This window comes from Chrysoperla carnea, chromosome 1 (assembly GCF_905475395.1).
Source record: "Chrysoperla carnea chromosome 1, inChrCarn1.1, whole genome shotgun sequence".
Lineage (NCBI taxonomy): Eukaryota > Metazoa > Arthropoda > Insecta > Neuroptera > Chrysopidae > Chrysoperla > Chrysoperla carnea.
In genome coordinates, this window is record NC_058337.1 from 106,087,653 (window position 1) to 106,106,393 (window position 18,741).

The 18,741-nt window shown below is 29.2% G+C and overlaps 2 protein-coding genes across 2 annotated transcripts; both read right to left on the reverse strand.

Moving 5' to 3' along the window:
* Positions 1-342: 342 nt before the first annotated feature.
* On the reverse strand, positions 343-2,737 carry LOC123305111 (E3 ubiquitin-protein ligase SINAT4-like). Its single transcript, XM_044886732.1, has 5 exons — positions 2,551-2,737; positions 2,275-2,484; positions 1,983-2,216; positions 1,549-1,791; positions 343-1,148 (listed from the first exon to the last, which is right to left on the reverse strand). The coding sequence occupies exons 1-5, from the start codon at positions 2,572-2,574 to the stop codon at positions 1,011-1,013; spliced, it is 849 nt and encodes a 282-aa protein (XP_044742667.1). The 5' UTR covers positions 2,575-2,737; the 3' UTR covers positions 343-1,010.
* Positions 2,738-6,796: 4,059 nt separating this feature from the next.
* LOC123304920 (zinc finger FYVE domain-containing protein 16) lies at positions 6,797-18,066 on the reverse strand. The gene is made up of 13 exons (XM_044886471.1): positions 17,932-18,066; positions 14,559-16,958; positions 13,684-13,783; positions 12,521-12,862; positions 11,769-11,990; positions 11,387-11,551; positions 10,275-10,434; positions 10,056-10,206; positions 9,113-9,217; positions 8,883-9,045; positions 8,432-8,672; positions 8,207-8,327; positions 6,797-7,670 (listed from the first exon to the last, which is right to left on the reverse strand). The coding sequence occupies exons 2-13, from the start codon at positions 16,953-16,955 to the stop codon at positions 7,347-7,349; spliced, it is 4,491 nt and encodes a 1,496-aa protein (XP_044742406.1). The 5' UTR covers positions 16,956-16,958; positions 17,932-18,066; the 3' UTR covers positions 6,797-7,346.
* Positions 18,067-18,741: the final 675 nt, after the last annotated feature.

Consider the following 18,741-nt stretch of genomic DNA (forward strand, 5'->3'; position numbering starts at 1 on the left):
AACTTAACATTATAGAATATGAATAACAATTACATATATAAATTTTGGCATATGAATTCTGAAAAAAATTATGCAAAATTAGACCAATCATCTAGAGAATATATTACAAAGTTATTGAAAAAAATACATCGAAATTTCTTATAATTTAAACTTTTCCATCGAAATTCGACCTTCTTTTTACAAAGCAATTGTTTAATTGAAATTTTAATCACATGAGCTCTGTTGGAGAAACAAAATTGTATATGATTTTAGTTGCAAAAACAGTGAAAATATTATTTTTCGCAATCATTTATAAAAAATAGTTTTTTATCGAAAAAAATTAAACGTCATAGACAGTAAAAAGAAATTTATAGAATGTCGTCAAGTGAATTAAAATCGATTATTGAATATAGGTGTAACTAGAGAAAATGCTCTATCTAAACCATCTGAATATTTTATTATTAATATAAATGATAGAAATTAACATATATATCTATCTCATTTTAGAATTGGGCTCTAATACAAGTAGCCTTCCTTCTATACTTAAAAGTTGTAAATTGATAAAACCCCTCGAAAAATGGTTTTTTGTTAATTTACAATAACGATAGCTATAACAAATGCCTTCAATAACATTCTGGATTGAGAACTTAAAGAAATCTGTTGGCACAGTTGAGGCATATGTTGTAGCAAACCTATTTCAATAGTTCAAAAAGCAATTCACTCTTTCATCAGAATGCTTTATGGAAAATTGAAATAAAACTGTAAATGTTATTGAAGCTATCATTAATGATTATCGCTTTTTTTGATGGACAAAACCACCCCAATAAACAAAGGCCAGCTTCATCATCAATAAATAGTTAGCTAAAATTATATTAGCAAATAAAATTATTTTCGCTGGTATATTTCTGCTACAAACACGAAGGTGTAATTTTAATTAACAATTACTTCGTAAAAACTTTTTTTTAACTATGATTGGCATCAATATAAGTAAAATTTTATAACTAAAAACATAGTACTTATTCTAAATATGATTAATCTTCAGAACTATCACGACAAACTGTTACATTTACAGCAAAAGATCTATTTCTATTTATAACATAATTCGAGTTCAATACTAAGCAATCTCCTTTAACAACCAATTGTTTTAATGGTTCCCGGCAGCATACAGCCTGTTGAAAAGAAAAAAAAATTTTAAAGGAAATCAGATTAAAATAAATCTAAATACATTTAGATTCTGGATTGCCACTAGCAAGGTGGCCATCGAATTGATTATTTGAAATTCCCCATGGATATAGGAATATTTTAAAAGGGATGGAGTATAACCGAGTTGGGTGAGTCTCACTCAGGGGGAAGACGCAGGGTATCATTGTGCCTACTTTCTATTGGCTGTTAACTAGGCGCATGCTGAAAGTATGCTTAAAGCCTTCTTTAAGTGTTTTTAATTCGTTTGTAAGCATGGAAATTTTTTTATTTTGATACTTGATAGTGTTCGACAGTTCGGCGCTATCCTGGACTGATCAATTAGACGTATAAGATCGTCTGAATATTATCTAAATAAACGTTACTCACTTTATTTGAATGTAATGCATCGTTTACTTTTAGAGAATACATATATTTTTGGGAATCTTTTGTTCGAGCAACCATTCTCAAAAAAACATGTGGTTTATCATTCATTATTCCATAACTTATATAGAAGAGTCCCAATTTATCAATTTTTACGGCACGATGCTTAAATGTTCCATACTCATTACTATTTTTTGATTGATGTTTAAATTGAACTTGAAAATTGGCACGTTGGTTTTCAGATGAAACCTAAAAAAATTATTTAAATCTTATTATAGACGAGCTTTCAATGACGAGAAAAGCTACGAATGAGATAAGCTTCCAAAAATTCTTTCCCATTTTACTTATGTAGACATACTTTGGTATGGATATGTCGATAATAATTAACTCCTTTATAGCTTTTTTCACCAACGAGAAAGTTGCTCTTACGTAATACTTACCTCCGAAAGTTCATCTGCATGTGCATATCGGAGATGAATTAGAATACGTGAGACTGGGTACACTTTGGCTGGAGTACAAAATACACAAGGAAATTCACCCCGAGATTGAACTGGAGGTTCGACTTTAGATAGTTGTCGTGTTGGCATTGGTTTTGGAGTGCTGTTAGCGTTCTGTTGTGCACTAGGTTTACCACAAGGTGTTTTTATTTGAATATTTGCTAGGGTCATTATATTCTGTAATATAAAATATCAAATAAATAAAAAATTTTTTTAAAATAAAAAAAATGAATACCTTTATCACTGAAATGTTGGCTAATAATTCTTCAACAGCAAAATTTCTTGTAGCAGCAAAAGATTCTTTACATAACGGACAATTATGAACTTTCTTTCGGCATGGTGAGCAAATATGATGTCCCTTTACGCACATTAATACAGGCCCGCATGGTAATTCAAAACAAATTGGGCATTGTAAAACTTCTTCCATTTCGGGCCAGCCCCAATCCTTTAAAAAAAGGTAAAATATTAACAATAATATGCCAAACATAACATTTAAATTCTTTATTTTTACCGCAGAAACGGTGTACACAGCCATTATTTAAAATAATAAAAGAATTTATTAAAGCAAGTTTGAACCAATTTGTTTTTCAATAACTAATTATTTGCATTCGTTAGCAAATATTTTTCTAACCATCTGACCATCAGGTTGAAATTTGTGTAATGAATAAATCAAAGAAAAAAAATAAATTTAAGTCATAACAACATAATTCATAGATAACTATTTTGTGACAGATGTCTAAGACCATAGATTATTTTTATTTCGTATGTATAGTATAGTTGATGTTAAGACTAAAACTAGATCGCCAAACCGTTTCAGTTAGAAAACGAAATTTAACATGTTGCCGTTGAATTGAACTGCATGTAAACTGATGTAAACAGTTGTGTGTGTAAGTTATCGAAAATATAAGCTCACTTTCAACTTTTTTACTTTTAACTTTCTTCAAAATCGATTTCGATGTAAATGTTAAGAAGCGTAAAAGGCTGATATTAGGTGTCGTTAACCAATTGGAAGTGGGCGGCATTTGTTACGTTGCGTTTCATACAAATGACGCAACATTTACGTAACAAATGTCGATTTCTGATTTGTTAATGCCACCCAAGATCATCGTTTTACATCGCAATGAAGCTGAGCCCATAATTTAGACGAGAAAAGGCTCCACTACGTCATGTATCGTCAATCATACACATTAGATTGCGGTAACCAAGCAGAAGCAAACATTTACCTTCGGATTATAGCTAGGCGATAACTAACATAGCTTCTGGTTCGTTACCGCAACTTAACGCCTTACTTAATTTTAGATTAGGTTATGACTCAAAAGCTTCACTCTATTGATGAAAGTAAAATAGATTTACCTGTTTTAGAGTAATTAGATTCTCTAGCACGTGTTCTTTCTACATGAATACTCATGTTATCACTGGTCAGTTCAAGATAGTCTCATGGTATGAACTACAAAATTCATATACTTAATGCTAAATTTCGTCGATGTGTCAAGTAAATTCTTCAACTTGTGCAAAATTACATAAGCTATGTTTTAAGTTATACGAAATTTAAAAAGTCGAGGATCTTAAGGGCGGCGTCACGAGAGTATTAAAAATGACGGACATCATTTTCTGGCAATAATTTATGTTAAATACAGCTAATTACACTAAAACAAGTTGTTTGATCTCGACGGCAATAATTTTTAATATGGCCATGGCTTGAATGAAATACGAAAATATTTATATTCAATAATAAAATATATTTACAATTAATGTGCTTACATAATAAAAGATTAATTACAATAAAGTATAACAAATTTGTTCAACAAAAAACATAAGATTCTGTAATCAATTTCGCCGCCATGTCTATGTACACGCTAACGTAGTTATATTTTGAAAAATACTTTACATGTCAAATTGATGTTTTCACTCCCTACTGGCAATATGCACCTTTTCTTTTAATGTTTAATTTTGAAGCTAGTGAAAACCACAGGTTATAATTATTCAACATTAATCACTGCGGAAGGCAAGATTACCTACTTGGAGGATTGTAAGATAACTGATAAGAAATACGAAATTACGAATACAAAAAAGTTATATCTTGTAAATTATAATCCTCTAAAGTGCTTTCGACGAATATTTCGATGCTTCATCTTTCAGAAATTAAATTACAACCCATTGTTTTCGCTACCTAAAAACATATACTTGTGAAAATTGTCTTGCTGTTTTCATATTGTATATTTCAACTTTTGATACTAATCCGACAGGCACAATACCATTTAGAGGAGAATTTATTTTTCATGTGCAGATCTCAGAGACAAATTATAATCTCCTGTGTTTATGATCTGAAGTTTATTCATATGAATGAATTACCTGAATATTCCCTTATAATCCTATAATCCTGAAATATTTTACTTTTCCCCTCACCATATTAAAGTTTAACGTGTAAATAGACAAACAAAATTATACATTTATTTTTTAGAGAAATATATTTAAAAATATGTCAATCAATTTCAAATAAATAAATCAGCTGTATAAAATTTAGAAAAAAGCAGCCTAATTCAAAGCGTAAATCACTTTTCTTTTTTTTATTCGGGTTTTCAATTTAAAGCGAATGGGCACGAATTTTGACTATTGCACTTTTTAGATGATTTGTAATTGAAATATTACCTCAATATCGAATATAAAGTTCTATGCAAGTTTTCTATTAGTACCTTCATAATAATTAAGTTAGAAAAATGTTTTTATTCGATGAAAATTCAAATTTAAACCATCCATTTCGGGAAAAATTAAATAAATTTTGTTCATTAGTAATACTCGCTTTATAGTTTGCCCCGGTAAACTTTAAAAAACTAAAATAAATGTTACTAAAATGTTAAGTTTAGGAATAAAAAGTATATAATTTCATAGCAATTAATATTTTACAATATACAGATCCTATAACCTTATTTTCTTAAAAAAATGTTTCAATTACGTATGTTTTTTTCTATTTATTTAAGAAAAAAAGACGAACGAAGCTACTTAAGTTGTTTCATATATCGGTATACTAGTCGCCAAAAAAAAATCATCCTTTCAACATATGGCTGTTTTTATTACGCTGTATTGCATTACCAAGATACTATAGTTATTTGGTTAAAAAAAGAGGGTTACCTAGAAAGTTGTCGGGAGTTTTAAAAGTAGGTTATTTTATAGATTTTTAGTTGCTCTTTTTGAATTTTTACTTTGCTCGTAATTTACAAGGAAAATATCTACATACAAAATTAAACTGGAGAAAATTTCCTACAATTTATGTCTTTACCACTTTTTTTCATAAATTCAATAGTTTCGACGTATGAGCGCCGGAAAATGTGGTACTGTGATTATGCTGAATAACTCGTTTAAACATGCTAATACTTCCCTCTCAAAAGTGGTATGTTTTCTTTTTTATAATAAAAGTCAATTTTTCATTAAAGTTTTTATCGAGTATCTGCTGATAAGGTATCATTATTGTTTGCCAGCAGAAGTCAATAGAATAATAGTTTGCGTTCGTTGATCCCTTGGTTTCTAATAAAAAAAAAAAATTGTTTTATTTGCGAAAATCTACTAACTGATGGTAAAGTAGCTGAAGTTAAGGAAAAGGGATTAAAACTACGTTCAAAAAACGCGGCGCTTACTCTACCTCAAGTTAGTGTGGAAACGAGTTATTCCACTAAAATGCGTATTAAGTAACACTTTGCGGCGCTCGTACGCCGAAACTATAGATTTTACGAAAAAAATTTTTAAGACATAAATTGTAAGAAATTATTTCTTGTTAAATTTTGTCTGTGAATATTTTCTTCGACCAATTTTATCAATATGGTGGCAAAGATAGGACGTTACAAAGTGGAAATTCGAAAAAAGTTCACCAAAATCTATAAAATCGCCCATTTCCAAAACTCCCGCAAAATTTTCTAGGTAAAACTACCAGATGACTATACTAAAATCAAAACTCACATTACATGTTCTACTATACATTATAATTATGTCTCTCGTACGTAAATGGGCTTATTCTTGTATATATTTATAATATTAATAAATAGTGGTGAGATTTTATATTCTACTGACTTCAATGTAAATTATTGTACTTGTTACCAGTCAATATTATAATTAGCAGCCGCGTTACCGAATTGCAGATACTTAAGTAGCTGCGTGTATATGTAGAAAAATGAAATTATCTACATACTAAAGTTTGAAAGTTTATACATTTTAGTAACACAGATTTATAAGAAATAAATAGAATTTCTTTAAAGTGTTTTAAGATGCTATGGAATTCGATATTTTAATTATATTAATTATTATACAGAAAGTAAAATAAATATTAAAAGTGGATGTTATCACTAAAACTTAGTTTACTTATTGTAATATAAATTTAGCTGTAAATATTTTTTATTTTCAGACCTTCAGACAAAACTTTTTCCCAATCATTTCAGATCGCAAAATCTGGATCTCGATCAGGTAACGCAAAACATCGCAAACTTCTATGTTATTAAATGGGCTCATGACTTCTTTGTTATCAAATTAATTTCTCGTTCTTCTTTTGATTGATCTCAAATTTTCAATTAATCCTCGACAAATTCTTCCACTTCTGAGCATTGTTTTCAAAACTATCACCTTAGTATAAACATACATGCCACCTTCAATATTTTTAATACTTTCATTATTATGATTATTATTAATTATTAAATTTACAATATTATATTTTATAATCTTATTGACTCAAAATAAAATTAAAAAAAGTAACGAATATAATAAAATAAAAAAATTGTTTTAAATAATTTGGTAAATTTTAGATTAACTGAATGTTGAGTATCCAATAGTTTAGTACGTCATATATTGCATTGTTAATTATCATTTTGCTATTTATTATTATTAGAAAGGTTAGTCCATCACAGACAATAGTAAACTCACAGCTCAAAAATTTCTAAATAAACTGACATAAAGTAGAGAAAGTTTTTACGAAACATGATTAAAGGGTTTTACTTTTATGTGGTTAATCAAGTGGTTTTTGTGTTTTTTGGATCTTCTTTACCCTACAGGTACATTCCAAAAACATACACAATAAGAGTTTTGAATTGTGGTTGTACACAGAACAGAACAGTCGTGTAAAAATAATTACTTTTCTTGTACATATTTAAGATTGAGTTTATGCCAATTCTTTTTTCCCTTGCGATTTTCCACAATTTCATTTTGACGCTTAATATTAAGTTAATCTAAACATAACCAATATAAAATGTGATGATTTCAACAATTTTTTTAAAATGAGTTTTGTTATTTAAAAAACTGAATGTTTCAGCAAAAGAGAAATAAATGCTATGAATTTAATATATGAAATATTAATTCCAATATAATTGGATCATTGTTACCAAGATTTTTTGATGTAATATTATGTAAAACAGGTATTAGAGCATTATCTAATGAATTCATATAAATCGGTGCAAATTTTATACCATTACTACCGGCCTCATATGAAACGTTTTCACTATGTAATGTAACACGTATACCAACTTTTGTAAAATTATTTGTCGCTAATAAATCTAAATATTTGACTAATGCTTCACATGTTGAACGTGATATATTTTCAGATAGTTTTGATATATCAACTGGATCTTGGGTTTTTGGATTTTCATCACCATTCTGTAAGATTTAAAAAAAAAATTTTTTAATTATATTTCCTTTACAAGTTGATTTTTGTTGAAACGGAATTTGTCTTTTTCAGATTTTGGAAAACCTGCAATATCTATATCAAAAGTTTCCAAAAGTTGACACCTCCAAAAAGCACATCCTTGAATCAAACCTAACCTATATAATCAATTTGGAAGAGTATGCAGTTCTTCAAAGGGAAAATATTAGCTGGGAAGTTGATACCCCATAATGGCACTTCCTCAACACTAACCCAATCTACACATACCGTTTTCAACCTACTAGCTCAATTTTAGAAGCTAATAGTGAATCAGTATGAAAATACGATCTATCAAATGGCATAATGAATTAAATTGCACTTGTAAGGACAGATGAACGGACTAATTGTGGAACAACAGATTCAAATACCCCGCCTGATTTGTTGTGGTTTCCGAAATTAAAATTAGCATTTCATGATAATCGGAAAGTTTAAGGTTAAAATTATTTTGAAGATTCCAATGCTATTTAATTAAGATATTTAGAATACTAACTTGTAAAATGAAGACTTCAGTCCAACGAATCAACTTAGAACTTCCAATATGATCCACACCATTATGTACTCGAATCGATGGAACACCATCCATTGCTTGGTTATCAATTGGTGATTTTACACTAAAAATTAATAAACATAACCATAAAATTAGTAATAATTTTAGATTTAAACGAAGAGCGCAAGAATTTTAGTATAAATTTTACTTTTTTTTATAGTACATTACCCAATATTAAAATTGACATCATTATCAGTCCAAATTATATTAACATATTCATCAGTCTCAGAATTTACACATCCACAGCTAATTTCAAAATTTTTCATATTACGTAAGCTATCACGCAACTTAACCATTTGATCCGGTAATATTTGTATCATTAGACCATCTTCAATCACACTTGATTTTGCTGTTAGACCACTACTTGTTTTTAACGCACCATTTAATATTATAAAACTTGCACCAGTTACTGTAAAATAAAACATGAATATCTTAAAAATTGTTCCCAATTTGTATTTTTTTTCAGGTATAGGAATGTCCGTTCCTGTGCCTATACGACCTGATATCAAAAATAAAAGTATTTGATTTTCGTAACTCTCAAACTAAACAAATTTAACTTAGAAACTTCCACAGCTATTTGAATTGATTTTACGAACATGATACAAAATAAATTTCTCACCTTTACGCGGTTTATTTTGTATATTAATTGCATGTGTTGAATAACTATTATCATTTGAACCACTTGTATCTTGTATACAAACTAAATGACTATCAGCCTCTGTGCTAAAATTTCCAGCAAATGCCAAGATATGATCACTTGAATTATTCATCGCTCGCATTACCTACAAAAAAAAATGTTTAGAAAAATTATTCGAAATTGTCAAAATTATATTAGTACACAAACATTACCTGATCATATCGATTTTTTGGGATAAGGACAGACGTTTTCTTTTCTTCCATATGAATTATTAATCCTCTAACACTAGGTAGAGTATATGAATAATTTCTAAAATCCTAAAATACAGAATATTTTATAAATGTTTAAAATTTTCAATTGTTTGCAAAACAGGTGGTGAATAAATTTCTGCCGTTTTCCGTTCTTTAAATTATGGAAATAGAATAAGATAGAGATGGGGAATCAATGACACGCGACACAATATTTTGGGGACACCACCGATCACAAAGTTGACTATGAAATATTATATTAAGAACAAACGCGAGTGCCAAATGCCAATAACGTGGAATTCGTTACCAAACACATTTAATTGTTTGAACAAGCTGGTTCTTCTAGAAACCGCTTGGCAGATGGCTTCAGTTCACCATGCATTCTGCTAAGAGTGTCATCTTACAACCCTCATTATTTTACCAATTATCAAGAAGGCAAAATTATTTGACGGTCTAAAAGTTCGCCACTCCTGAAATAAGATCTGGAGATTGGATGCACATTTCACCCTCTATAAACTAAAACAGAATAGTGTAGCCACTACTTAAGCGGTTAAAAAATGGTGACAAATTTTATGTTCTATAAGTTCGGCTCTCAACCGATTCTAAGATGATATCCTAGTACGTCCACAACGACAAAATCAATGCCACAAATACGTTTCCGACTAACCCCTTCTTAAGTTGGTATCATTTAGTAACAGCTTACAATGCGCAGAGTGCATCTGGCTAACTAATGTCTAGTAACAACCATCTCGTTTCAACAATTAGATTAAAACTATTCTTCAACTCTTAAGATGAGCAGATCGAGCTTAAAAATAGCAATGACGCAAACAATTCACACTTTTTTTATACAATTTTTGAAAAAATAGATATTTAATGTCTTACTAATTACTATTTTATTTTTACTTACGGCTAATAAATTAATAATTGTATGACCAATCTCAACAAACAACGATTCACGATTCCGTGTTGAAATTATTGGGCATGGATAATATCGATATTCAGCACCAAGTCTTAATAGTAAACGTAATGGAAATATTTTTACCCAAGGTGTCTCCCATCTATAAAAAAAAATTGATTAAAAACCAAATTATTGAAATACATTCTAATTTTAAAAAAATTATCTAACCTATGGATTAGAATTCCAAATAAGTAAGGTGCACTTGGTAAGATAATATTTTGAAGACATTGATATGTAGGTCGGACGTATAAAAATCCTGCATGATTTTTGGATTCAAGAAAATTTGCTTTATTTTCAATTGAAAATCCCATTTCTGTAATTGTATTTCCTAAAAGATAAAAATTTTATTATTCATTCGTAACCCAAAGGTTTTTAATAATAATAGGGAATATTCATGTACTTTTTTTATATTTTTAATTCATTGTTTACACCGCTATAACAAAGTAAAAAATATAAATACTGCTTAAAAATGATCTATTTAAGTGTAAAAAAATATTTAAAATACATTATAATTTTGAGATATTTAAACGCAGTTTTTTGGCGCTCTCTGTTGATGACGTATTAATACGTGATCTGTCAATTTTTGACAGTTCAATGTATAATTTATACTTTAAAAAAATGAATTTACAACACAGAATTTACAATCGTTATTATTAAGTTTTCTAATAAAATGACGTAGAATAGTATAATTTAATGAAATACCATATAAAATGTAAGTAATTAATATCATACAGTATGTCAACAAATTTGACAAGTCCGTACTTTGATGTCACCTCCGTATAAAAATTTGAATTTCCGTTTTAGAAATTTTTAAATGCCCTCACTGAATTTTTACTTTTATTAATTAATTTTAAGTAATTAAAAAGATATTAATTACTAAAATAATGGTTTAGTTGAAATGTCCAGTCATTAAAGTTACGGAAGAAAAATATTTGAACCAAATTTAAATTTCATGAATATTCCCTATTTTAAGATTTTTCATTTTTGTTTTTAAAAGCAATTTGAACACTGAAGAAGTTAAAAATAGAGCAAGTATGTCAGTAACGATGCATTCATTCTGGTAATTTAGAAAAATGCATTTTAGAGAATATATCCATCCACGTTCTTATTTAACAACCATAGCTCGAGCCGGACAATTGTCTCGAACAACTAACGCGATTTTATCGGTTCTAAGAAATAAAGATCTTGAAATTAAAGAAATAAAAAAAGGTCTTTATTGATAGATTTTTATTTGGAGTGCTAAATTTCTTAATCCGCCTCTGTATTTTAATATCACAAACCTTTTGCAGCATCCATGTAAATATTATTTAAATGCAAAAATACATCTTTAGGTACTCGGTTTTCTTTTTCTAAAACTTCTAGTAATATTACAATTTCATCTTGTCCAACTGAACTTAAACCTTTTGTTGTAAAACACCATACTTGTTTATTTACACAACAATCCACTAAAAATTTACAAAAACAAAAAAAAATTATTAAATTGTAGAGGACTCTAAAGAGAGGGTAAATTGCTATTTAACGTGCGCCAATAAGTAATTTACTTGTTACTGTATACTCCTCATTTTATTAGAAAAGTCACTTTTTTTTGGATGACGCTCTTTTTGGTAATTAAAAACTATCGGGCTTACAACACAATATACTAAAATCTATTAATATACTTACAATTGACAATTTTAACGTAAACATTTAAATTTCGTTGTATTGCGAAAACTAAAATTTCATTACGTAACATTTCAACAACACTCTCATTATTGGAACATTCTGTATATGTATTTTCTGGTTTTGAAAAGTTAACTGTTGGTGGTAAACAATCATTTGATGGAATGTAGCTTAATGTACTTTCATCGAATAATGGTAAATTTTTATTAACTTTTGTTAATTGTCCTAAAAATAAAACGTTTATATTTCAGAAAAATAAAATTTGAATCTCAGTTACCTGCTGTGGGCACTCTGCATAAATATTAATTTCGATTTTTGCCCCAATTTTTTAGATCAATTTTTTGTATTATATAAATTCGTATTTCGACTATCAAGTAGTCATCATCAGTACCAAATAGTCATAATCAAAAATCCAAAAAATTCGCTGGCCCTTTCTAACTCGACCCCATTAAAGGTATGGCCAACCTTGTGGATCAGTGAATGAACGCAATCACAGGGAAGAATTATTAATTTTTCAACAGCTACGACAACAGATTCGTAATGTACGAAAAAAATCCTTTAATTTGGATTTACCTGGCGTTCTAGTAGCTGTTTTTAAGAAAAGTCACTAAATATCTACTCCAAATTATCTTAACGTGAGACTCACGCTAGACATACGATATGGTCCGAATAGTTTTTTTGTATTATTATAAACATGAAATATGATCCACAGAATTTTAGCTCTCTTTAGTTAAATTTCATTTTGAAAAACATACCTGGTGGTGTTGAAACACGTTTATTTTGACGTCGTATTGGTCGAGATTCCCAACTATTATCCAATTCCGTTAAATCACATCCCGGTCGTATGCCATCCGAGAACATAACAGTTTTTTCAGAACGTCCTTTATTCGAACCTTGACGTTTTAAGACACCAACAGGCACCATAACTGTTGGTGGTGATCGTGGCCGTTGATTTTCAAGTTGTTTTAATGGAGGCACCGTTGAACAATATTCCATAGGATTATTTGGATTTGGTTGTCCACCACTTTGATTTACGAAATGAGCTGGTGAATTATTTGCTGAATCACTGGATGTATCCTGATTAATACTGTTTGTATCTAAACAATAAATGTTTGAATATTCATTTCAAATAACTGATTTTTTTCACATAACAACAACATTTAAAAATATTTTTAACGGTTGCAGATTTTTAATTGTTAAATATAGATTGTTAATTGTTGATCAAATTATACAGGGTGTGTTACGTAAATATAGGCTCTATTAGAATTAACTTGATTTTTTTCAAGTTGGAATCTCCTTTGTAGTTTCTGTTTCCTCTAGCAATCCGTCTGTTGATATAATGCTAGATTTGGCCAATTCACACATATTCCTTTAGAGACAATTTTGTGATATCCGTCTTATTATTGTTATACCATGTATATGAAATATACATAGTATATTAAGTTTAGTCCCAAGTTTGTAACGCTTAAAAATATTGATGCTACGAAAAAAATTTTGGTATAGGTGTTCATAGAATCACCTAATTAGTGCATTTCCGTATGTCTGTCTGCCTGTCGTCTGTCGTCTGTCCGTCTGTCATCACGATTACTCAAAAACGAAAAGAGATATCAAGCTGAAATTTTTATAGTGTGCTTAAGACGTAAAATGTGAGGTCGAGTTCGTAAATGAGCAACAAAGGTCAATTGGGTCTTGGGTCCGTAGGACCCATCTTGTAAACCGTTAGAGATAGAACAAATATTTAAATGTAAAAAATGTCCCTTATAAAAAAATAAACAACTTTAATTTGAAACATTTTCTTGTTAACATCACTGTTTACCCACGAGGGCGCTAATTAGGTGAAAATTTTGTAGTATGTATTAATATGGGTATATCAGTTATGTGTGAGTAAAGTAATTAAAATTATTTTCATTACACGTACCTTTGTTCAAAATTTCATAGCATTGTACACATACTCTGGATACAATATTTCCCAAATATTCTAATTTTGCTTTCATATTACAACATTTTGAGCAAAGCACCTAAGAAAAATCATAAAATTAGTTACAAAATGATTATAGATCACCAACCAGTTGGAAGAGGCTTGGAGAGTGGAAGTTTTCAAATCAATTAATAATATTTGTATGCAACAAAACTCCCACTCTCTGCATGCATACAACAGAAGATCTGTCGTATCGTATCTGTAGTCTTACAACACATGTATATAATACCTCTCGCTTAGATGCATTACTAAACGGATGTATTCTGTCATACTACATATATGTATTTGCCTAGATGGTACAAACACACATGGTATATTACTTTGGTTACGGTAATAACCAATTTCCCTTATAAAGTGGACTTCAAACTTCAATCAAGTTGTTTTTATGAATACTCATTGTCATCATTATCTTATGCAGGAACAAGCTCATACATTTTTTGGTGCATCGTGCAGGAATCGAACCTGGGCCGCCCCGTTCTGGGGCGTAGCACGCGAGTATTCTATCACTGAACCAATGATGCAGTACTATTTCAAGATAATTATTGGCCGTTGTATTTGGCAGTAGAAAATTTCATCATTTGAGTTGAAAAACGCGTTTTTTTTTTAGACTGATCATTAACCACTATTTGATGCAATTAATGCTTTGTTGCGAAAAATTAGCATGAAAAGTACAATACAGTTTATGCTAAAATCCCATAGTTTTCCACTTATTTTTTAATAAATGGAAAAAAAGAAAACATTTTTGAATAGCACTCTTAATAATTAACTGTAAGGAGAAAATACATTTTTAAAAAGAGTATAAAAAAATCACTCACCATACCACATGCTCGACAATGATGTCTTCGTTTAATTACAGTAAATTTGAATCCACAATGCATACAATTATTTGTGTCTGTGTCAGGAATCCAATATGGTGACCGTTTTCCCAACGTACTATGATTATCATATTCAATCACTGTCTGTTGAGGTGGCGGCGATGTTTCATCAAATATAACACCATCTTCTTGATTTTCAACTGAAGACACTTCTGAAGTACTTGGTGAAAAGTCACTTGTATTTTCTACCACATCTGTTTTTTTATTATTTTCGATGAATTCCTCACTTGACGATGCTTCTTTATCAATCATACTGAGTGTAGTTTTGTTCATTGGCGTTTCACCAGGTGGACCTAAACATTTCTCGGATTCGTCATCAATACTTGATACAATATCCAATGAATTTGGTCGGCAAATTGTTGATAATTTTGGTGGTTTTTGCATAACTTCTTCACAAACTACATCAGACGGCTTAGAGCATTCTGATTGGAAATTTTCTTTCGTTTTTTCTTCAACAACTTCTACATTTTCTTCAATTTTTTTTTCTACATTCTGTGTACCAGTTTCACAAGATTGGGTAGTTTCTTCTACTTGAGGTTGTAATTTTTCATTTGCCTTTGCTTCGTTTGCTTCATTTTCAGTTTGTTCTAAAGTAACATTATCTTCTTCAAGTGTTTTTTCTTTAATTTTTTCAGTTTTTGAAATCTGTTCAACAATATCTGTAATAATTTCTTTCCCATCTTTATTTACCGTTTCTGTAATCCGATCTGATTCAACTGAAGTTATTAATTCTTGAGTTTTTTCAATATTTTCAACGATTTCTTTTTGTTCTACTTCAATGACTTCTTCCTCTAGATGATCTTCTAAGTCTTTTAAATAATCCTCAATTTCCGCATCACTCACTTCAACTGTAATACTATCAAATCCAATAGGTTTTTTAATAACTTCTTCCACGGGTTTTACAACTTCTTCAATTATTTTATTTTCTTGGACTTCAGCTTCTTCGACTTCATTTTGATCGTTTGGCACAATATTTTCATCTTGTTGTATATTTACAATATTATTTTCCACGACTTCATTATCTTCTTGGACAATTTCAATCACTTCCGAATGATCCGTTGATACATGACTATTTTCAACAACTTCTTGGTGATTTATCGAAGATGAAATTGTTGAATCTATTAAATTGTCATTAATATTTTCGGGAAGGGTTGAAATTGATATTGATGAATCTATTAAAGTAGCTTGATCTCGAACAATCTCCGGGTAATTTTTTATTGAACTCAATAAATCATTTTCAACAGTCTCTTTCGTAATTGAATCCAATAAATCGTTTTTATTTGTAATAATATTCTGGTTACCTGTTGGAGGTGGTGTTATTGAATCTAATAAGTCAGTGTTATTTTTACCAATCTCCTGGTGACTAGTTGAAGAAGATGTTAGTGAATCTAGTAAATCACTGTTATTTTTAACAATCTCCTGGTGACTAGTAGAAGATGACGCAATTGAATCTAATAAATCAGTGTTATTTGTCAATTCCTGATGACTCCTTGAAGATGACGTTGTTGAATCTAATAAATCAATATTGTTTTTGGTTATTTCCTGCTGGTTAACTGAAGATGATGTTATTGAATCCAATAGATCAGGTTCAGATGATAGAGAATTTTCAATTCGATCTACCTTATTCAAATTCATTTGACCATTTTCAATTTTCGGTAATAATGAATACGTTAAATTATTCTTAATCGGTTCAGGCATAACATCCACGACATCTGTATTAATATATTCTTGTAAGCTATTAAATACATTACTAACTGAATTCTTTTTCATGGAATTATTCTTCTGATATTCATTATTTGAGCTGCTCGTCGGTACCGCTGGATATAAATTTTTATCATTTTTATGATTTTCATCTTGAAATAAACGAATTTTCAACATTTCCGTTGAAAAAGTTTCGACTGGTTGTGAATTCGAAGTTGAATCCGCATATAATTCATCACTTTTTAATACAAAATTATCCGTTTTGTTGTTAAAATATGATCCATTGTTATTATATGTTGAATATTGTAAGCTGTCATATGATGGGGGATCATGAACCGGTTTATATCGATCTAAATTCGAAAATGATTCGGTTGAGTAATTATTTGTATTTTTTGGATATAAATTATCTGATTTTTGTGATGGCTTTTTATAGTAAGATGTATCATTTTGTGTTTCATAGGATGTCATCGTTTCTTCGTACGATGGTGGTAACGTATATTGGGCATTGTGTGATTTTGTTGAATTACTGTTGCTACTTTGATTTAGACATGACGTAGATGGAATTTCAGAAGCACGATCTTCATTAAATTCAAAATCATCTAACACTTTATCAATATCTACGGTAAATTTCTCCATCACCTAAATAACAAAAACATGATCAAAAATATCATTCGAAGAATTTTCTGTTACGAATCTGTTTGCATGCAATTTTTGTGATATAATCAGTAAAAATAAAAATCTAAAATTTGTCTCGTTTTTCGGAAGTCTCGGAAAATACAGTTCTCTTGATTATTACTTAGACAAATATTTTCTGTGAAATTGTATGAAATCGATCGAAAAGATGTAGAAAATTTATGACTTCCCCATTCGAAAGTTAACACATAGACCCATGGGAGAATTCAATGAACAATAATTGGATTATAATAACTTTGTATTTAAGAACTACAAACTTTCACAACTCCGTAAATAATAAAATTAGAGAAAAATGTTTGTAAATAGTAAAATTAGAGAAAAACAGTATTATGATTCGATGATAACGACTTTCTGGTTTTATTTTCCGATTTCCCGTATCTTTAAGACGATAATCCTAGTCATATTTTAAATCAAAACCCACCTTATAGATCCCGATATTTAATTATTTCTTTAAAATATCAAAATCTATACAAATCCGACATTACTTATAAAAATATTACCATATCATTAATATTCTAAGTAGATTGGTTAAAAAAAATTTGAACTATTCATTTCGTTCGAAGAAAATATGTTTTACTATTTAACTAGTTATTACGTCACGGATAATATTTACGTTCTAATGTAAGCACAGATTCCATTTCGTTAGAAATTTTCCTCTCGCTTTTCACCTAGTTAAAATCTTGAAGGACATATTTATAAATAAGTATACAAAATACTTTTTTGGAGATTAAAATGAATTTTTTAAGCGTGAATTCATATTTTACTAGCAATAAAAATATTGCAAATATTTTGAATAATTTTTGAATATATTATACCAATAGTTCGCTCTCTGCACTTTAATACTTTAATTAAAAAAAAAAATTTTAACTGTCTTATAAAATATGAATATTATCAGAAAGTAATTTTACAAAACACTTACATTTCACAATTCGTACATATGTTTAAAATTTCAAAATATCACAATTCTCATGAAAATATTTATTTTGACATTTACAATATTTGTCTCAAGTTTGACATTTCCCCTTAATACCTATTTCATAAGTAGACATTTCTTAAAGTCTAATTAAATTAACTGCTGTTTGTCTTTGAACATTTTTTATAGAATTAATTAATTAAAAATAATTATTTTATAATTGTAAATTAATTTGTACCCAGTACGATTGGTTTTATCAATTAATATACGCCTACCTATGATTACTAATTAGTAAGAATATTAGAACACGCATAGAAAAAGTTTTTGAATCATATGCAAGGTCATTCAGGCGTAAAGTTCACAGTTTTTAATAATGATATCATGGAATATTTTTTGTTAAGATTAGAAATATTCATAAAAGATAAAAACCATTTGACTTAGGCGTTAAACAAAATAATTCCACATCTTTGAAAATTCAGCTTCAGTCAAATCAAATGAAATTAATTGCGAAAATGGTTTATGAGTAGCCTATTTTGAGAAAAAATGTTTTCAAATAATTTCTTTGAAGCCTAAAAAACTGTTTTGAGTCATATTCACAGGCCTTCAGGGAATATTATTTTAAACTACTAATTAGTAATTAAACAGGTATTAGACAGAGAGATCGGACATAGTATTTGGCTTTATGATACTATGTTTGCCATATGTTAAATTATGTTTTGCTAGAAAGTGATACCAACAAATCTTTGATGGTTTCTATCTTGGTTGTTTTTACAGTTATTTGAAAAATAATTTTTCTCTGCTGTTTATTAAATGAAT

Excerpts from the sequence above, each read along its gene's own strand:
- LOC123304920 (XM_044886471.1), bottom strand. The coding sequence starts at position 16,955 with ATGGAGAAATTTACCGTAGATATTGATAAAGTGTTAGATGATTTTGAA. Across the intron at positions 13,784-14,558 it reads ATTGTCGAGCATGTGGTATG|GTGCTTTGCTCAAAATGTTG; the intron begins GTGAGTGATTTT and ends GATTTTTCTTAG. Across the intron at positions 8,328-8,431 it reads GATGTCAATTTTAATATTGG|TGTAAAATCACCAATTGATA; the intron begins GTAATGTACTAT and ends ATTAATTTTTAG.
- LOC123305111 (XM_044886732.1), bottom strand. The coding sequence starts at position 2,574 with ATGGCTGTGTACACCGTTTCTGCG. Across the intron at positions 1,792-1,982 it reads ATGCAGATGAACTTTCGGAG|GTTTCATCTGAAAACCAACG; the intron begins GTAAGTATTACG and ends TAATTTTTTTAG. Across the intron at positions 1,149-1,548 it reads ATGCATTACATTCAAATAAA|GCTGTATGCTGCCGGGAACC; the intron begins GTGAGTAACGTT and ends TCTTTTCAACAG.